The following is a 21,221-nucleotide window of genomic DNA, read 5'->3' as shown; positions in this document are numbered from 1 at the left end:
TTTTCTTTTTGAATAAGCCTTTAATCTTGCCAACTCATAGGGCTCCTTTTACAAAGGTGCGTTAGGGCCTTAACGCGCGGAATAGCACGCACTAAATTGCCGTGCATGCTAGACCATAACGCCAGCATTGAGCTGGCGTTATTCTAGAAGCGTACCGCACGGTAATTTTGTGCGTGTGCTAAAAACGCTAGCGCACCTTAGTAAAAAGAGCCAATAATGTTTTGCCTTGCTCTTCCTGTTCAGAATCCTGGCTGGCAGTCTTTGGGGGGATCAGGAAGATCACAATTTGATTGATTTTTTATTGTTTTAAATATTTATATTTTAAAATTTTACTCTGATGCATCTTGTAATGAGTGAATGTGTTGCTTTCCTATCTTTTTTTTTTAATTCCTTTTTTTATAAATTTATGTTTATTATATGGACACTGCTTTGACCCACATGTTGGCTTAGGTGGTATATTAAGTAATAAGAAACATAAACAATACCTTGAAACAGGTTCTCTGAAAGGCTTCTCTATGTGGTATAAATACTTTTTTAAGTCAGTAGGAGTTTCGTCATCAGTTGCCTAGTGAACAAAAATCAGAAATGTTATAGTTGAAGACTGAAAAGGTCACTGCTGTTAAAAAATGTTTAATTTAGTTTGGCAGTAAAAATGTGCATTAACCATATCAAAAATCTTATGATCCCAAAGTCAAGTTTTATTTATGAATTTGTTCCGATTTATACTGCCAATCATAATATTCAATGAAATGTAAATCATTGAATACTCATCAAGATATCCCTAAAGAATATGCAGAAGATAGATTTGCTTGGCCTGGAAACACAGCATATGCAAAATTTCTCATGCCTATTCATTGTGGATATCCTGAAAAACCTGAATGGCTCTGAAGAACAAGCCCGGGAAGTCCTATATAAGTATTTGTGAAAGCTCCATGGAGTTTTGGAAGAGTAAAGATTTTCTTTTCATTTCACTAAAAGGGACAAAATACCTGAAGATTTTGAACTTCTCATCGTCTGCCATGCTTATGTCTGTTAACCAGAAACCTGAGTCTTCCATACCATTTGGAACATTAAATAAAGTGTACCTATTAGATGTTGCAATGTCTTAAACACAATAGAACTTAAGTCTCTCTGGCTGGCCTTTTTTACATTCTAAATCATTGTTACAGGTCTTTTTTTATGTAAACTGATGCACATTGGAAAGAATAACCTGAATCACAGTTACCGGATGCTAGGGTCCATCTTGGGGGTTAGCGCCCAAGAAAAGGATCTGGGTGTCATTGTAGACAATACGATGAAACCTTCCACCCAATGTGTGGCGGCGGCCAAAAAAGCAAACAGGGTACTGGGAATTATTTAAAAAGGTATGGTTAACAAGACTAAGAATGTTATCATGCCCCTGTATCGCTCCATGGTGCGACCTCATTTGGAGTATTGCGTTCAATTCTGGTCTCCTTATCTCAAGAAAGATATAGTGGCGCTAGAAAAGGTTCAAAGAAGAGCGACCAAGATGATAAAGGGGATGGAGCTCCTCTCGTATGAGGAAAGACTAAAACGGTTAGGGCTCTTCAGCTTGGAAACGAGACGGCTAAGGGAAGATATGATTGAAGTCTACAAAATCCTGAGTGGAATAGAACAGGTACAAGTTGATCGATTTTTCACTCTGTCAAAAATTACAAAGACTAGGGGACACTTGATGAAGTTACAGGGAAATACTTTTAAAACCAATAGGAGGAAATTTTTTTTCACTCTAAGAATGGTTAAGCTCTGGAACGCATTGCCAGAGGATGTGGTAAGAGCGGATAGCGTAGATGGTTTTAAGAAAGGTTTGGACAAGTTCCTGGAGGAAAAGTCCATAGTCTGTTATTGAAAAAGACACGGGGTAGCCACTGCTTGATCTGGATCGGGAGTATGGAATATTGCATGGAATATCCTTGGGTTTTGTCCAGGTACTAGTGACCTGGATTGGCCACCATAAGAATGGGCTACTGGGCTTGATGGACCATTGGTCTGACCCAGTAAGGCTAGGCTTATGTTCTTAACTTGTTTAAATAATGGTTTCAGTCATAGTATATGAAGCAGATAAAACCTGCATGGTCCATCCAGTCTGTCCAACAAGCGAACATATGCATATTTGAACTTGAGCTGCCCTTAACATTTTTAAGGCACAGACTATGGAGGTCTGCCCGGCACTGGCTTAATTATCAACTACCGGAGCTGACGTTGAAGCCCACTAGCTATACTACTACTAATCACTTCTATAGCACTACTAGGAGCACGCAGGGTTGTATATTAAAACACGTAAGAGATGGTCCCTGCTCAACTGAGCTTATAATCAAAACAGGACAAATAAGAGACTAGGGAATTGCTTATGGTGGGCATGATTAAAACATATATTGGTACTGAACTAGTGAGAAGAGTTAGGAGTTCAGGACACAGACTGTAGAAGTCTGCCTTACTTGCCAACTACTGGATTTGATGCTCAAGCAAGGCTAAGTTGTTTTGATTCAATTCTCTTCCCATATAGGAGTTCCCAAAAAGGGTGCACTACGGTTCATTCTGTCATCTATACCTCCAAACCAAGAAAGAATGAACCCCTGTTGGTCTGCCTAGCTGCCTGCTAATGTTACTAAACATTTATATTGTGCTACTAGGTAAAAGAGGTGCCAAGTACATGAGAGTCCCTATTCCATGCAGCTTACAATTCAGTCAACAAATGTTGACCACAGACGGACACAGAGATCCTATTCTCCAAGACATTTACAGTCTCTCAGTTGGTGTAGAGCAAGGGTCTCAAAGTCCCTCCTTGAGGGCCGCCATCCAGTCGGATTTTCAGGATTTCCCCAATGAATCTGCATTGAAAGCAATGCATGCAAATAGATCTCATGCATATTCATTGGGGAAATCCTGAAAATCCGACTGGATGGCGGCCCTCAGATCCCTTGTGTAGAGGGATATTTAATGAGTAAGGGATGCAGACAGAGCAATTTTTAGATGAGCTGCATGCACAATGTAGCTCCTTTAGACAGAATGTAGTCAGAATATATGACAGCGCATATTTTCTCTGTCTGTCTTCCCTTCAGCATCTAACAAATGGCTAGGCCACGGCCGAGTCAATGGAATCTGTAATCCAGAGAAGGGGCGACAAGACTTACGCTTTATTTTGAAGGGAAATTTGCCTATCTGCAGTTGCATGCATTGCGACCGCTATTCGCACCATGTGTTCACATATTCACGGACCTCCATTGGTCGGGACTGGTCTAGATGAATTTAAATCTAAACTGGTTCAGACTATCAGCTCAACTGAAATGCTTGAGGCATTTTACAAAGTAGATCTACAGCCTGCTCCGCAGACAAACTGTATACAAGAAAAGGTGTGCATATACACTGTATGCATGGAAAGTATTATTTGATCACTATAAACACACCTTGAGCTACTCTTTGAAAAGAGTGAAAAAAAAATTATACCGACAAATGTAGCACAAGTTTGAAAGGGCAACACCTGGATAGCATAACAACATAAGGATAGCCATACTGGGTAAGACCAATGGTCCATCTAACCTGTTTCCAGAGAGGCCAATTCAAGTCACAAGTAACTGGCAGAAACCCAAATAGTAGCAACATTCTACGTTACTGATCCCAGGGCAAGCAGTGGCTTCCCCCATGTCTGTCTCAATAGACTATGGACTTTTTCTTCAGAAACTTGTCCAAACCTTTTTAAACACATCTACACTAACTACCATTAACCACATCGAGCTTTGGCAACAAGCTCCAAAGCTTAAACTATTTGTTGAGTGAAAAAATATTTCTTCCTATTGGTTTTCAAAGTATCTCCCTGTGACTTCATTGAGTATCCCCTAGTCTTTCAAATTTTTGATGTAGTGAAAAAATTGATTCACTTGAATCCCTTCTAAAATTACTCAGGATTTTGTAGACTTCAATCATCTCTCTCCTCAGCCATCTCTTTTCCAAGTTAAAGAGCACTAATCTCTTTAGTCTTTCTTCATATGAAAAAAGTTCTGTCCCCTTTATCATCTTGGTCGTTCTTCTTTGAACCTTTTCTAATTCTGCTATTATCTTTTTTGAGATATGGTGACCAAAATTGAATGTAATACTCAAGGTGAGGTCACACCATGGAATGATACAGAGGCATTATAACATTCTTGGTCTTATTTGCCTTGTCTTTTCTAATAATTCTTAGCATCCCGTTTGCTTTTTTGGCTGCCGCTGCATATTCGACGGAAGGTTTCAGCATACTGTCTATGATGACACCTAGATATTTTTCTTGGGTGCTGATCCCTAAGGTGGACCCTGGCATAAGTTTAAATTAAAGCTGCATGCTAATTGTGATTAATGTAGTATTAGTTACGATTAACAATTAGTGATGCCATACTGAATTCCCCTTCCTTTCTCCCTCTTGCTCTCCGCAAAGAGTCAACACCTCTCACTTTCCTTCCATGCAAGCTCTTGCAATTCCCTCTCTACCCCTTACCTTAAAATCATCTCCAGTTTTTGCTTGGGCAACACCAGTAACAGTGGTGCTCACAGGTTGATGGTGGCCTCCTTCTGAACCGTCCCCACTGGGGCTCTCTTTCTGAACCATCCCACCCCTTCTGAAGCAACTTCCTGTTTTCTGAAAGGCAGGACAGTTCAGAGAAAAAGCTCCAGTGCAGGCCATAAGCAGCCTATGAGCACCACCCAGGTGAAGATCGGAGGTGATTTTAGGGTACAGGAAGGAGTAGGAGCAGAAAGGGAATTGAGAGAGCTTTGCAGGGCCAGGAAGGGCAGAGAGATATGCTGGACTTTAAATGGGTGGTTGGGCTAGGGAAAAATGCAGAACAGATGAAAGAAGGAGGGAGGGAAAAGAGGGAGATTTAATCAGTGGTGTAGCCATGGGAGGGGGGAATGGCCTTGGGGATCTGAGCTCTCTCCCAACGCTGCAGTACCTGTTCAACAGCTGGTGGGGTAGTTGAAGCCCTGCCAACAGAAAAAGTCTGCTGCCTCAAGTTACTCCCTTCCTCCAAAGTACTGCCTCAGGAGCAAGAAGTCGGCGGTGTGCCTCCAGTTACTGATGCTGGCAATTCTCAAACTCAGTTCGTGCATGAACTGAGCATGTTTCAGGAGTGCTGGCATCAGTAGTGCTGGCATCAGTGACTGAAGGCGGGCCACCAATTTTCTTGCCCTGGGGAAATATGTGGAGAAAGGGGGCAGCTTTGGCAGCAGATTTTTTTCTTTGACTGGGGAGGCTTTGGCATAACTACCAGCAAAGGTAAGGTATCTAATGTAGGGGGTGGGGGAGTGTATGGCCCCTTCCCTCTTGCTGCCCCCTCCCCCAATGAGACTCATGACTGTACACCTGCCTTAGATCGCGTATATAAAAATTTTAAATCAAATGTAGCCCTAATTTAAATAAAAACCACCAGCAGAAAGACTAAGCATTTCACTGAGAGCTTAAATCCTACTTACCGTTCGAGCCAGATCTCTACATATTGTGCTATGGGATAAAAGCTGTAATTTAATTTCTGTGTCCCATTTTCTGCAAACCTGAATATATTCATGACTTCCCAGACAGTGCTTACTGTATTAAAAAAAACAAAAAAAAAACCCAAAAAGGTTACTTGCCATTTAAGATATGTATCAAATGTTTTTCCTAGTCTTATTTATATGTTCAAAGTTCCATCAGTACTTTTCCCATAAAAATGTAGGGACAGTAAGTCGTATTCCAATTTCAATGCTAAAGTTTGGCAAAATAACGAAAATTAAATCAATATGTACTGCTTTTGTGCTTACCGTTAACAGTACTTCCGAACATGTACACACACATTAAACAATAATACATGACAACAGCATTTCCCAGGGACTAACTAATGATAGTAGAAGAGGACTAGAATGTTTGAAAGAGTCTGGTTAAAAGTAGTGCATAGCCATGTCAGTTTACACAAGGTTAATAAATAAAAATAAAACTCATGGGAAAATTATACATCAGAGTGTGAGCCCACCAGGATAGATAGGAAAAAATGCTTTAGTACCTGAATGCAAACCATTTAGGAAATATGGAAATAAATATTGGACCAATTTCATACATTTTTCACTAGCTTATGAAAGTCAAAAGTTTCCTTCCACAGGTGATGATAATACTGGCTGCATTGGTCTTATTAAAAGGATACTTTGTGGGAGTTTGGGATACTCTTTCGGGAGTTTGTTGGCAGTAGTTGGGGGGTAGAAAGTTCGAATGGTTTGGTGGTGGGCAATCACCTGTATTGTTACTTCTGTGAGACTGCAACTATCCATTCTATGGAGGGACGTACTTTATTTTTGTTATTAAGACTTTGGATGACCGGTGATGTACCATGAAGTTTCTTATCTTTGTTATGCTGCGACGTCATCAATAAAAATTGTTGAAACATAAAAGGCCATAATATATTGTTATCAGACTGTTGCTAGAAACTGTAGGCCAACTGACCCCACTCTGCTGACAGCAGGAGAATAGCTAATATCTGTGTTTGAACTGCGCAGGACCCCAGAGTCTCTCAAGGGACCTATCAGCACTGTATGCCCAGACTTCAAAATGAAGATTGCAAAGTTAAAAATAAAACACAGGTAAGACATGACACTCCTTTCCAGCTGTATGCAGCACAGTTAGAGAGAGCATCTTTTGGGGGAAGAGGGGATTTTGGCTACCTTGGCACGACACACTATGGATTTTGCTAGGCTGGTGAAGCAATTGTTTGCCGATATGCAGTGCCGCCAGAGAAGAGAAATACCACGTTGCACGCATTAGACATGCTCCTATGATTGCCCTCACACATCAAATAACCCTTTTCACATGCATTCAGGTGTGTGCCTCCGCATTCAAGCATCTTTCTCCCTCTCTTCCTGCCCCTCTATCTGCAATATGTACAGTATTTCTCCCTCTCCCACCACCTCCCCTTGGGTCTACCTTAAAACTTGTCTTCTAGAGATCACCAGCACTGAATCACATATACTGCTTGTAGCTGGCCCTGAAGCCTTCACTCTGCTGCTATTTCCCTTTTCTACATGGCACATGACAAAATAAAGGCTGGAAGATATATATGTGAATTGTTGCAGCTGTCAGTGATATCTAGGAAAAAAGTATTAAAGTACACCATAGGGCAGTGGCCTCAAACTCGCGGCTCAGGGGCCACATGTGGCCAGGTACTATTTTGAGGCCCTCGGTATGTTTTAGCATAATCACAGAAGTAAAATAAAACAGTTTCTTGATCATATGTCTCTCTAGCTATAAATGATAATATTATTATTAAGACTTAGCCAAAAGAAAAGATTTATAAACTATAAAGAGTTTTACCTCAAGCAAAGTTGTCATTTCTTTAATAAGACATTAACTAGTTTTTTTTTTTAGGCCCTCCAAGTACCTACAAATCCAAAATGTGGCCCTGCAAAGGGTTTGAGTTCGAGACCACTGCAATAGGGGAAGAGAAAAGAGATGCTGGACCATGGGGAGGATAGACAGGCAGGCAGGAAGAGAGATGAAGAGAATGGTGAAACCATAAAGGAGAGGCCAAGGTGGTTTGTCAAGGAGATGAACAAGGTAAGGATAGTGAGAAATGTGGTAATGGGAAGTAGATAAAGGATAGAAGGGAATAGGGAATGAGATGGGAAATGGGAGAAGCCAGGGATGAAAGAGGGAGATGAAGAGTTCATAGGTGAAAGGTAACAAGAAGGAGATGAAGGTCTGCAGGATTAGAAAGGGTAAAATTTGAATGGACAAAGGCAGAAAAAAGAAAGAACTAAATGTGTCAGAAATAATGTAATGAGGGAATGGGACAGGAGATAAGAGACATGACAAATGAATAACAGCAACTGTAAAGAGAAGCAACAGATAAATTTAAATCCAATACATTCTAATTTCTGCAGTAACTGCTTGCAGTAAAGAACCATAAACAAGCAATGCAGAGACTGGCAAAAAAAAGCATGGATGCAGCTGGAAAGGTCTGGATTAGCTGTTTGCTCCTGTAGAGTCAAAGTAATGCCAAAAAGAGGGAAGAATGTGTGCATTCTGAAAATCACTGACTACTCAAGCCAGCAATCAAACCCATCCGAAAGGTTGATTGGCCTCAAAGTCCAAAATTCTCTCAAAGCACTATGTTCAACCCTGAAAGTTATTAACTCCTCTTACCCAGACTTGAAGCAGAAGACCGAGAAGAAACGTTTCCCGAAAAAGTTGTTACAGTTAAATCTGGTGTACGAACAAATTGTTTTAATGGGCTCTTTTAATTCTGGTCCAGTTCTGTTTTTATATAAACCGATGACAAAGATTGGCATAACTGTATTTATCACTAAGAATCCCCGTTATAGCTCAGGTGGCAAGCACATCACAGAAAAAGGTTTACAGCATGCTGTTTTAGGAATAGAAAGAAAATAAAGGGCCTGATTCTATAAATGGTGCCATTAAGCTAGTAGGCAACCTAGTGATAGGTGCCAGTATATTAGACCAGGGATCTCCTGGCCTAATTTACCAGCACCTAAATCGGTGGTTCTCAACCCTGTCCTGGGGTCCCCCAGCCAGTTGGGTTTTCAAGATATCCCTAATGAATATGCATAAGACATATTTGCATTCCTGTCTCCTTCATTATATGCAAATCTCTCTCATGTATATTCATTAGGGATATTCTGAAAACCCAACTGGCTGGGGGGGTGTCAAGTCAAAAGTGCGCCGGGACAAAGGCGCACCCAGACAATTGAATGCAGCGCGGGGGCGCACGCCGCACAAAATTACTGTTTTTAGGGCTCCGACGGGGGGGGTGTGGGGGGGATCCCCCCCACTTTACTTAATAGAGATTGCGCTGCTTTGTGGGGGAGTTGTGGGGGGTTTGAGGGGGTTGTAACCCCCCACATTTTACTGAAAACTTCACTTTTTCCCTGTTTTTAGGGAAAAAGTTAAGTTTACAGTAAAATGTGGACGGTTACAACCCCCTCAAACCCCCCACAACGCCCCCACAAAGCAGCGCAATCTCTATTAAGTAAACTGGGGGGCTCCCCAAGAAAAACCCCCGTCGGATCCCCTAAAAACTGTAATTTTCTTCGGCACGCGCCTTTGTCTTTCGCGGGGTTGTCTATGAACCGGCTGGGGGTCTCCTAGGATAGGGTTGATAACCACTGACCTAAATCTTACCGTGCCTACTCTCCGCCCCCTAACTACGCCTAATTTTCAAACAGGCATCGTTAGGCACAGGTAGGTGCCACTCCCAGTTCCATGCAGAACACCTGATTGGGTTTCTAAAATTTCTTTTATTAGACTTCAATGGCTGGTCAGTTACTTTGCCAATTAAGCAATTTTGAGTTCCATGTGGAACTCGGCTAGGTGTTCTCAATCTAGGATCCAGGATGAGACTGGAATCACCTTTGGCACAATAGTAACCCTTTACCTGTTAAAAACTGATATCGCCTACATTTAATATTTTAATGGATTTACCAGCAACTACAAGAAAAATAAAAGTTAATAAGACCCAACTGCTTACTTCTGTAAAACTTCCTCCTGACCACAGACTTTCAGGATATAACTTTCAATGTCAACTTGATTCAAGTCATCATGAACCCAGCAGAGTGCCTGCATTATCATCAGTTCCACGGGTGAACTCACTGTAAAAGACCAGAAGCAAAATAACGGTCAAGAATGATTGGTCAAGGAATAAAAAACATGAATGCAGCCTTGAGCAAGGCTTCCCAAACCTTTCCTGGTGATACCTCAGCCAGTTATCTGTAATGAATATGCAAATATCAGGACTCCAAATGTATGTGAAAGTCTCATGTATATTCATGGTGGCTATCATGAAATCCTGTCCTGGTGCTTTCATGGTCAATTAGGTTTAAGAAATCCTGGTCAAGAGCCTGAAAAGAGGTAAAATGTAGTCATATCTGTTAATTTCTTTTCCTTAATCCTTCCGCACCACTGATTTCTCCAGCATGTTTCTGCCAACGTGACAGAAGATCCCAACTGACTACTGCAGCACTAAATTCTCTTTGGAATATTTTTTTTTTTTTTGGTGGGGGGGGGGTGTCAACACAAAACTAAATTACCACCACTTGAGAGAGAAGCAGAGAACTCAGAATCCCTAAAACCAAAGTATTCCAAGGCGTGTCACAGATTAGTGCCGTAGGATTAAAAGAAAGAAAAGTAACAGGTATGACTACATCTCATCTTCCTTAGTATCCAGCTGCACCAGTCCTTCTTCAGCTTCCAGGGCCAATGTCTTATTGATGCAAACCACTGCTGTAGCATTGCCCGTTATCATCTGAAGCTCCACCAGAGCTAACCAGACTGCCCGAGTCTCCAGGTAGCTGATGAAGCAATAAGTGTCTTTCCACCAATCATGGCTTGCAGAAGTAGTCACCACCATCCAGTCTGGTGGATCCAGCAGGATCCCCTCCCCCTCAAATGGCATCCAAGGCTGTCATGCCATTAATTCCCCCCTCCCAGCACACATACATAGTTGTATGAATGCCTGCAACAGTGGAGGAGAAACCTAACAATGCTACTGATCTACCTTCTTTTCATGCATCTCCTTGAGAACCAAACATCTTTCCATTAGTATGATGGTCTTCTTGGTCATAGCTGTGACCAGTGTCCCCACTTAGCGGAGCTGTCAATACCTCTCTTCATCTCCTTCAGAGAAAAAGGGGGTATTACTTATCTAGCACTTTGGGCCATGGAGGACCTAAATCAGAGCTTCCCATTATCATGCAGGAGAGCACTTTGCAGAGGGGGGAAGTGCATAGGGAAGCCCCTAAGAGGGCTTATACGATAGGGTGCCCCTCAGTGGGTTCTGAGGCAGATACTGAGGAGAGACACACAGCTTCCAAAATCAAATCAATGAGGTGGGAAAGTTATTCCTCTCGAGACTACAACGGGAACTCATGGCAGCCATTTTGATGACGGCTCTGCATAGGGAAGGAGAGCATAGGAAGATCGCTCCTGCCCCGCGTCACCGCTAAACCACCAGGTAAGGTTGGGGACGCAGGAGGGAGGCAGGGATGGGTCAGAGCCAGCCCAAAAAATTATTCTCGATTTTTCCCTATTTGCGGGCCGGCTCTGCACCTAACTCCCGCGAATATGGAGAGAGAAGTGTAAAATGGCATGGGTCCATCCAGTACTGACTTCAGCTGAATCAGTATCAGGTCCCAAGATAGAGTTTCCCACACTGGGACCATAGAGCCTCCAATCCTTTAAACACAGTAGTAATTAGAACAGTTTTTCACTTAACTATCATACTGAGGGTATTCATCAAGAGATGCTAACTGATTTAGCTGCGCTAAATGCTAAGATGTCCATTATATTCCCATGGGTGTCTTAGCATTTAGCACGCAGTAATCATTAGCGCATGTGACTCTGGTGAGACCTCATTTAGAATATTGTGTACAATTCTGGAGACCACACCTTCAAAAAGATATAAAAAGGATGGAATCGGTCCAGAGGAAGGCTACTAAAATGGTGTGTGGTTTTTGTCATAAGATCTATGGGGACAGACTTAAAGATCTCAATATGTATACTTTGGAGGAAAGGCGGGAGAGGGGAGATATGATAGAGCCGTTTAAATACCTACGTGGCATAAATGCGCATGAATCAAGTTTCTTTCATTTGAAAGGAAGCTATGGATTGAGATGGCACAGGATGAAGTTAAGAGGCGATAGGCTCAGGAGTAATCCAAGGAAATACTTTTTTACAGAAAGGGTTGTAGATGCATGGAACAGTCTCCCAGAAGAGGTGGTGGAGACAGAGACTGTGTCTGATTTCAAGAAACCTGGGATAGGAACATGGGATCTCTTAGGGAGAGAAAGAGATAATGGTTACTGCAGATGGGCAGACTGGATGGGCCATTTGGCCTTTATCTGCCATCATGTTTCTATGATGATGAATTTCCCCCTTTAATGTACCTACTCCATGTAAAAAAGTGCATGGAAGGAAGGAAAGGTGACTAGTGGAGTCCCTCAGGGTTCGGTGCTGGGGCCAATCCTGTTCAATTTGTATGTGAGTGACATTGCTGAAGGGTTAGAAGGAAAAGTGTGCCTTTTTGCCGATGATACCAAGATTTGTAACAGAGTAGACACCGAAGAGAGAGTGGAAAATATGAAAAAGGATCTGCAAAAGTTAGAGGAATGGTCTAATGCCTGGCAACTAAAATTCAATGCAAAGAAATGCAGAGTAGAATGCATTTGGGGATTAATAATAGGAAGGAACCGTATATGCTGGGAGGAGAGAAGCTGATATGCATGGACGGGGAGAGGGACCTTGGGGTGATAGTGTCCGAAGATCTAAAGGCGAAAAAACAGTGTGACAAGGCAGTGGCTGCTGCCAGAAGGATGCTGGGCTGTATAAAGAGAGGCGTAGTCAGTAGAAGGAAGAAGGTGTTGATGCCCCTGTACAGGTCATTGGTGAGGCCCCACTTGGAGTATTGTGTTCAGTTTTGGAGACCGCATCTGGCGAAAGACGTAAGAAGACTTGAGGCGGTCCAGAGGAGAGCGACGAAAATGATAGGAGGCTTGCGCTAGAAGACGTATGAGGAGAGACTGGAAGCCCTGAATATGTATACCCTAGAGGAAAGGAGAGACAGGGGAGATATGATTCAGACGTTCAAATACTTGAAGGGTATTAACGTAGAACAAAATCTTTTCCAGAGAAATGAAAATGGTAAAACCAGAGGACATAATTTGAGGTTGAGGGGTGGTAGATTCAGGGGCAATGTTAGGAAATTCTACTTTACGGAGAGGGTAGTGGATGCCTGGAATGCGCTCCCGAGAGAGGTGGTGGAGAGTAAAACTGTGACTGAGTTCAAAGAAGCGTGGGATGAACACAGAGGATTAAGAATCAGAAAATAAGATTAAATATTGAACTAAGGCCAGTACTGGGCAGACTTGCATGGTCTGTGTCTGTATATGGCTGTTTGGTGGAGGATGGGCTGGGGAGGGCTTCAGTGGCTGGGAGGGTATAGATGGGCTGGAGTAAGTCTTAACAGAGATTTCGGCAATTGGAACCCAAGCACAGTACCGGGCAAAGCTTTGGATTCTTGCCCAGAAATAGCTAAGAAGAAAAATTAAAAAAAATAAAATAAAATAAAAATTTAAATTGAATCAGGTTGGGCAGACTGGATGGACCATTCGGGTCTTTATCTGCCGTCATCTACTATGTTACTATGTTACACATTTTTATTCAAGATTTAGCATGGATTTTTAATGCTTGATATACCGGAATTATCATTCCTTAACTGCATCAGGAACTAAAAGCAATTTTTTTTTCTTATCATATGAGGAAAGCAAAATGTGTGCTGAAAATATAGTACATATATTAAATCACAGTATATTACATCCGGGACAAAACTTGTGTCAACTTTACTTTTTGTCATTTTTTTGTTCTTCATCCCCTACTTGAAGCCTCATCTGCTACAGAACCTCATAAGAACATAAGAATAGCCTTACTGGGTCAGACCAATGGTCCATCAAGCCCAGTAGCCCGTTCTCACGGTGGCCAATCCAGGTCCCTAGTACTTGGCCAAAACCCAAGGAGTAGCAATATTCCATGCTACCGATCCAGGGCAAAGTGTCAGTTTAGAACCACTGAACAGAGCAGTTTTCATTCAAAACCTGCTACAGAACTGCCCGAGCCTCAGAAGAATTGTTGCATATGGAATCAGCTTATTAATGACCCTACACCCTGTGGTTAAATGGTTTTATTTACTATGCTGCATACATGCAAGTTCATGGACGACAGAAATGCTTGAGTACTTTGCTCAATGCAAGTCTTCACACCCATTTTGGTTTTCAAGATATCCACAAAATACTTGACAGTTACAGAGGTTAGGCAGTGTGTATTTACAATGGGTCTCTTATAAACCAGACTGGTGAGAGTAGACCCTATGAACTAGGTCAGGAGCCACTAGATAGAGCCTCTCCCTCCTTTTCACCTTCTCCAATAGACCACTGAAATCTCAATGAAGCCATATAAAACAGCACAGTTATATTCGGCATCTCTGAAAACTAACAAAGAGCTAGACAGATAATGGCCACGGCTAAATTACATCGGAAACCCCAAAGGCAATCTAACAATAAAAGCATTACAATTTTATCAGTGTGGTGCCCGCAGTGAATAGGGGAATTGAGAAACACATGTGTTCTTTCATACTTAGAGCAAAAACATGGCATCCTGCCAACTGTGGCCAAGTGCTTTACATTCATTCCCTTAACAATTACAGCAAGAAGGAAGCAGCATAAGTTCAGAGAAATATGTTAAGATATATTGTGTACACATCATCCACCAATAAAGATTTTGAATATAGCCTCACTACAGTAGATACGACTCTGAAGCACCTTTGGATAAATTCTGTCAATGTACAACAGATGGTAGTCCTCACCGTACACTCATACACAACCACAGCACAGTTTGTACTTTTGTGGCCTATTACTAAATAGGGGGGGGGGGGAAAAAGGAGAGGAAGAAGCAGGAGCAGAAGTTACAAAGCAGAAATTTGAGAAGCTGTCATGCCATTTAGAGGACAATGGGCTGAGTCAAAGCAAAAGGAAAACGTCCAAGAGCAGAGATCCCCAACTCCTTAACTCTTATTTGACAACTTTTATTAGGTCTTCTGTTCAGTCAGTAGGCCAAGTACTTACAAGCCGCCAAGATGCTACATATTTAAAGCACTACTGTGAGCCAGATTTTTACTACTCAGAAGCAAGACGGCCAGGCATTGATCACCGTATATACCGTACCAATGGCTCTGCAATGTTCCAATAAAATCAGTTAACATTCCAGTTCCTGGAGCCATACCATTTAAAGAACAGAAGGTTTATTACGGCTCCTATTTCTTGATCACTAGTATTTTTGGAATGCTTAGCCAGTGTTGTTCTGGTTTATTTACAATCCTATAAGGGACAGGGCAAGAACGTACTATATTTATATTTAAATTGTGAAATGTCTGCTTATTTGTGTACACAAGAAAACCACAGGTGAACACATAGAAAAAGGAAACTGCTGACAGCTCACTCAGGTCTAGCAGTTTCATTTGCAAGAAGTTCATGCAACACTACTTTATGCATTTCAAGGAGAAACCCATATGGTCTTAAAAGCATGTACTATTACTTGTTTGGATTAATTTTCATCTTGCATCAAGGAGAAAAAACACAAGAAGTTTTGCCAGGATCAAATAGAGTTACTAGAACACCACATTACTCAAAACCACAAGGAAAACAAAAATCAGAAAAACAGATTGAAAGGAAATTATTTGTTGTTGACTAAAAACAAAGCAGCCTTCTTGTCCTCATTCCACATAACAATCTGAGTCTTACTGGTGGGAGGAGTGGCCTAGTGGTTAGAGCTACAGCCTCAGCATCCTAAGGTTGTGGGTTAAAACCCAATGCTGCTCCTTGTGACTCTGGGCAAGCCACTTAGGTCTAGATTCTCAAAACTTCACGATAAAATCTGAAGGGCTGCTACAGAGGTCGCTAGTGTAACGATTTCCAAAAGGCAAGTCATTCTCAAAAGACCCCGCATGCAAATGAGGTTCACGGATGTTCACGTAGGCTCGCTAAATTTACTTGAAATGAGTCGCTGGTGGTAGTGATCAGCACATGTGCAGAATACACCTGCAAATTAAAAAAACATCAAACCAAACCAAAGATCAGCAGGAGAGATGCCCACTCTCTCCAGACACCCTCCCCTGGCAGCGGGAGAGATGTCTACTCTCTCTGGCTGCGTTACACAATCCCCCCCAATACTACTACCCACCCCCCACCAGGAGAGATGACCACTCTTTCACCGCGTCGCACAATCCTCTGACACTACTACCCACCCACCTCGAAGTGAGAGAGATGCCCACTCCCTCCCGTTGCACAATCCCCCAACATTAATACCCCCCACTCCCTCCCGCCATAGCCCAACCTCCTAAGACAACTCCCCCATGCCCTGACGATCCCCTCCCTACCTTATTCACAAAGTCCAGCCAGAAGAACGCCTATCCGTTCCAGCTAGCAGGCCCACCTCTTACAAAATGGCATTCTTTCTCCTTCCCGGTGCATCCTGGGATGCATTGGGAAGGGGCCTAAGGCTCTGATTGGCCTAGGCGCTTAAGGCCTCTCCTAGGAAGGGCCTTAAATGACTGGACCAAGCAGAGCCTTAGGCCCCTCCCCAGCACATCCCAGGATGCACTGGGAAGGGGTAGGCCCGCCATTTTATAAGAGGCAGGCCTGCCAGATGGAACAGGTAGGCTTCCTTCCAGCCGGACTTTGTGAATAAGGTAGGGAGGGAGTAGGCATCTTTTCCACTGCAGGGTGAAGGTGGGTGGACAGTAGTGTTGGGGGATTGTGCGATGCAGCGGGAGAGAGTGGGCATCTCTCCAACTGATTTTCGATTTGGGGTTTGTTTGTTTTTTTAATTTGCTTTTTTTTTGGGGGGGGGGGTCTGAGCTGTCAAACCTTACTTTCCTGTCAGTGCCTGAGCTCATTTTAATATTAATGACCTCGTTGTACTACCATTTGCATGGCAGTATCAGAGACTGCTAGGAAACTCGGAAAAGACCACGGTAAGCTGTTTTGATAATCCGCGCTAATACACATGCTGGAACCGGTTTAGCGAGCACGTTAAAGGCACATTTTAGTTTTGAGAATCTTTCCCTGAATCCTCCGTTGCCCAGGTATGTTAGATTGTGAGCAAGCCAAGACAGATAGGGAAACATGCTTGAGTACATAGAAACATAGAATACGACGGCAGAAAAGGGCCGGCGATCCAACAAGTCTGCCCAATCATGATCCCTTCCACTCTCGAGAAACTATCCCCTATCATACCTCTGTAGCGACCCCACATATTTGTCCCATCATCTCTTGAAGTCGAGCATGCTACTAGCCTCGACTACCTGACGTGGAAGACTACCTGAATGTAAACCACTTCGACAACCCTCTATTGATACATGGTATATAAATAACTTAAATAAAAATATTGCAATACTCAAAATAATAGAAAAACCTTCCAAACAATCTCCACTTTTCCTTTGTTTTCTCTGTGTGCTGATACTTCAGAAACTAGACCACCACAAGTACCCCCAAACTAAAATGTAGTCTTTTAAATCTAAAGTCAGCATTAAGGTGTAATATATGCAGACATACCATCACAAGTAAATGTTACTGGCTGCTGAAATCCCTCAATTTCTATGGAAACTTTGACACTGGCATTCTCTCCACTTATATTTCTCTGCAGCATGACAGGACTCAGTACAAAGCCTGGGTTCGTGGCACAATGGCTGGCGGGGAACTTATTTCTCAGTCTGTAAGGTCACAGAAAAGAGATACAATTAAATGCAGTGTTTTTACATTTTCTGGCTACGTATTCATGAAGTACATATATATAGTTCATAAACACCATTTGACACTCAGCTGGCATTCTTCTTTCTAGAGTAAGCTGCCAACCAAATTGATTTCAGAGATGCCTTCAAATACTAAACTTCAAGCTTGATTATGTTTCAGAAAACTGCAGTTTACCTACCTTTCAAATACTTTGGCGAAACGCAGTTGCGAGGACAACAGATAAGACGTAAAATGCAAGACGTTCTAGGATAGAGAATGACACGGGGACAAATTTTCCCCCCCAATCCTCGCAGGAACTCATTTCCCCCGTCCCCATGAGTTCTTTTCCTATCCCTACTCCTGCTCCATTCCTGCAAGCTCTGTCCTCATCTGCACGAGCCTCAAACACTTTAAAATCGTAAGTGTTTGAGGCTTGAGCGACAGGGACAGCGACAAAACTCACGGGGAAGGGGGCGGGAAAATTGAGTTCCTGTTCCCTTGTCATTCTCTACTCTAGGATCCTTCCAGTCTGTTCTTGGAGTATACCTCCTTGTGGGCTTCATGCCACTACATACCAGGAACAGAACATAGCTCAAGAATTAAAGACGATGCAAGTTAGTCAGAATACAATGGTTCTAATACAATATGCCAAGTGATGAAATTAAGAATGAAATATTATACTGACAAAAAATTTCCCCTGAAGCTGGAAATCGAAGAGGTTCAGTTCAGTATACAGAATGAAACATTTATAACTGTTTAGGGACTGCTCTTCAATTAACTTCCCAAAAAACACACTGCAGAACAGAACATGGAAAAGAATACAATTCCTGTCACCAACTGAAATGTACAAGAACCCAGCTAGATGTATATATCCATATTATTGGCTTGAGATTTTCTTTTTCTTTTTTTAAGTTTTTTTATTGATTTTTTCACATATCAACAAGTGTTATAAATTTTCCATACATTCATGTTAACAATACACTTGATATCTCTATAATGTATTTTATATAAACCATATTTTATATTATTTTTCTTATGAATTTATATAACATATATATTGTAATGATTTTATCAATTATTATTTAATTATGAACCCTTTTCTCTCCCTTTATCACATTAATTTCTCATAGGACTATCATTCATTCATTATGATATATTTTTTATAATGTATAATAAAGAGAATAAATTATTTACCCCTTCCCTCCCTCCCTTCTTTAACCATTATCTTATTATGGGAAAAAATTAAAATCAGTCATTGCAAAAATCTGTCAATGGTCCCCAAATTTTCTTGAACTTATCCATATATCCTTTTTGTGTTGCAAATTACGCTCCATCTTATATATATGGCAAACTGAGTTCCACCAAAAATTATAGTTTAATCTGTCATAATTTTTACAATTATGTGTAATTTGCTGTACTGCTACTCCAGTCAATATAAATAAAAATTTATTTCATACCTCAGGAGAAAATTCTTACTTTCCAAGGGAAAAAGATGCAGTGGTAAATCTTATTTTTCTATACTGGGAATTTAAAAATACGTATAGATATTGAACCTTACTAACTGCAAAGACCATTATGGTCAAATAAAGTACTTGTGACCCTTATCCAGACCCAAAGCCTCTCTCCCTTTTGCCTTAGAAAGAAAAGGCAGTGGAGAGAATCAGAACACTTCATGAATGGGCATATCACCAAAAAAAAAAAAAAAAGTGGTGGTCAAATAAACTATCAACAGAGATTCCAGCCAGCAGTGAATAAGTCACAAACAAGAGCAGACCTAGTATTGCCTATAAAGAGAAGTTTACTACTATTCTGGCTATTTTTCTTCCAAAGCAAATAGCAAAAGGGGAGGCACCATATTAGGCAGAGAAATGCCAGTAATAGGTCAGTACAACAATTTATGAAATCCAGAAGTCTCAGAGTTTCAACTACCATTCAGCAGTGCCAAGTCTGTTTGGGTGGGGTGGGAGGAAGGAATCAAGATATGTTTGCGTCTCAGTAAAAGGGCTGGCAGCTATATAAACCCGAGGGTTAAAAGGAAAGCCTAGCATTCTCTTCAACTGCAGACATCTATGGAGAATTCTCTTGAAGCACAAGAACATGAATATGAAGACAAATCACAAAGCCTCTCTCTCTCTCACCACATTTTCCTTTGCCATTGCAAAACTAATTTTTTTCTTAATCGCTGGCTTTGCTTTTTTTTTTCTCTGTGTTCATCCAATGATTTACTGAATTCTAATACATTTTTGCCTCCACTGGGAAGCTCCTGTGAATAAATCTTTCCTTGAATTCTTTTTAAGTATACTACACATTCTGAACAGATAATACAAACAGTCAACTGGCTGAGAACCTTTATAAATGAAAATTCCTTTCTATTATTAGAAAAAAAAAAAAGTGAAAACTACCTTACTGTTAGGTAAAATTGAAAAGGAAGCTCTGTAACATGGAGACATAGGATAAAATTGAAAGGGGACACTCGAACATTAATTAAAGAAATATCCTTTAGAGAAGGGGTAGATGATGTGTGGTATGGCCAACCAGCAGATGGTAGTTAAGATAAGGACTACATCTAAACTCGAGAAGGCAATGAGGCGTGCACAGAGGATCTCTTAAGGGAGAGGAAACGATTATAGAACTTATGGATCCATCTAGACCAGTGGTCTCAAACTCAAACCCTTTGCAGGGCCACATTTTGGATTTGTAGGTACTTGGAGGGCCTCAGAAAAAAATAGTTAATGTCTGGAATGGAATGCGCTTCCAGAGGGCATAATAGGGCAGAGTATAGTACTGGGGTTCAAGAAAGGACTGGACAATTTCCTGCTGGAAAAGGGGATAGAGGGGTATAGATAGAGGATTACTGCACAGGTCCTGGACCTGCTGGGCCGCCGCGTGAGTGGACTGCTGGGCATGATGGACCTCAGGTCTGACCCAGCAGAGGCATTACTTATGTTCTTATGTTCTTATTAAAGAAATGATAATTTTGCATGAGGTAAAACTCTTTATAGTTTATAAATCTTTCCTTTTGGCCAAGTCTTAATAATAATATTGTCATTTATAGCTAAAGACATATAATCAAGAAACTGTTTTATTTTACTTTTGTGTTTATGATAAACATACCGAGGGCCTCAAAATAGTACCTGGGGGGCCACATGTGGCCCTTGGGCCATGGGTTTGAGACCACTGATCTAGACCAACTAGTATGTCCTTTATATGTTCTCATTTTCTGTTTCTACGTTGAGGCATTCTTTTCCTACAAAAGAACGTATCTTACATGTTCTGTTCATTTTACTAAATCATATTCAACTAATTAACTCACGTTAAGTATCATCTTACTTTGTAACTTGTTGACAAAAAGCTGCTACCTCTTCATCCTGTCCTTCAATTTCTTGCAGAATTGTTCCTCCAGCAGGCAATGAACTGGTCCCATTATCTTCCTTAAAAAAAAAAAAAAATTAAATTAAATCAAAACTGAAAATCAGTAGTTGAAGTGTAAATGTTATAAGAGTAAATTTAAGGCATGTGCCCTTAAATAGCTACCAAGACTTCCAGCAGCAGTCTCAGGGGCTACTCATAGCCTCGTGAAACTGCCTGTGGAAGTCTTGGCAGCTATTTTCGTCACTGACAGAGCACGGGGAGGAGCAGGAGTGCTCCTACCCCAGCGCTGCCGCTAGAACACCAGGGAAATAAGGCAGGCCTGGGGTCTTTCTTCTGGGTCCAGGAGAGAGTTGGTGATGCCTGTTCAGAGAGGGGGAATGCTGACTTTTCTTGTTTGGGGGGGAATGCTGACTTTTCTTGTTTGGGGGGGGGTGCGCCAAAGGTATTTTTTTTATTAACAATTATTAAAACCAAAGTACAAAAATTATTGTCCAATCATCTGGATTTTTGATTATCCGGACTACCCTCTGCCAAGGTTAGTC

The 21,221-nt window shown here is 41.5% G+C and overlaps 1 protein-coding gene across 1 annotated transcript in view; it reads right to left on the bottom strand.

Moving 5' to 3' along the window:
• PIK3C2A (phosphatidylinositol-4-phosphate 3-kinase catalytic subunit type 2 alpha) overlaps positions 1 to 21,221 on the bottom strand; it is a 178,718-nt gene that overhangs the window by 118,645 nt on the left and 38,852 nt on the right. The window contains exons 3-7 of the mRNA XM_033928461.1: positions 20,638 to 20,738; positions 17,131 to 17,288; positions 9,501 to 9,621; positions 5,467 to 5,578; positions 486 to 565 (exon numbers count right to left, since the gene is read on the bottom strand). Coding sequence (XP_033784352.1) covers positions 486 to 565; positions 5,467 to 5,578; positions 9,501 to 9,621; positions 17,131 to 17,288; positions 20,638 to 20,738 — 572 coding nt within the window. The remainder of the gene's footprint in view (positions 1 to 485; positions 566 to 5,466; positions 5,579 to 9,500; positions 9,622 to 17,130; positions 17,289 to 20,637; positions 20,739 to 21,221) is intronic.

The sequence above is a fragment of the Geotrypetes seraphini genome, chromosome 19 (assembly GCF_902459505.1).
Source record: "Geotrypetes seraphini chromosome 19, aGeoSer1.1, whole genome shotgun sequence".
Taxonomy (NCBI): domain Eukaryota; kingdom Metazoa; phylum Chordata; class Amphibia; order Gymnophiona; family Dermophiidae; genus Geotrypetes; species Geotrypetes seraphini.
The sequence above is the reverse complement of the archived record's forward strand: the minus strand, read 5'-3'. Positions and strand labels throughout refer to the sequence as shown.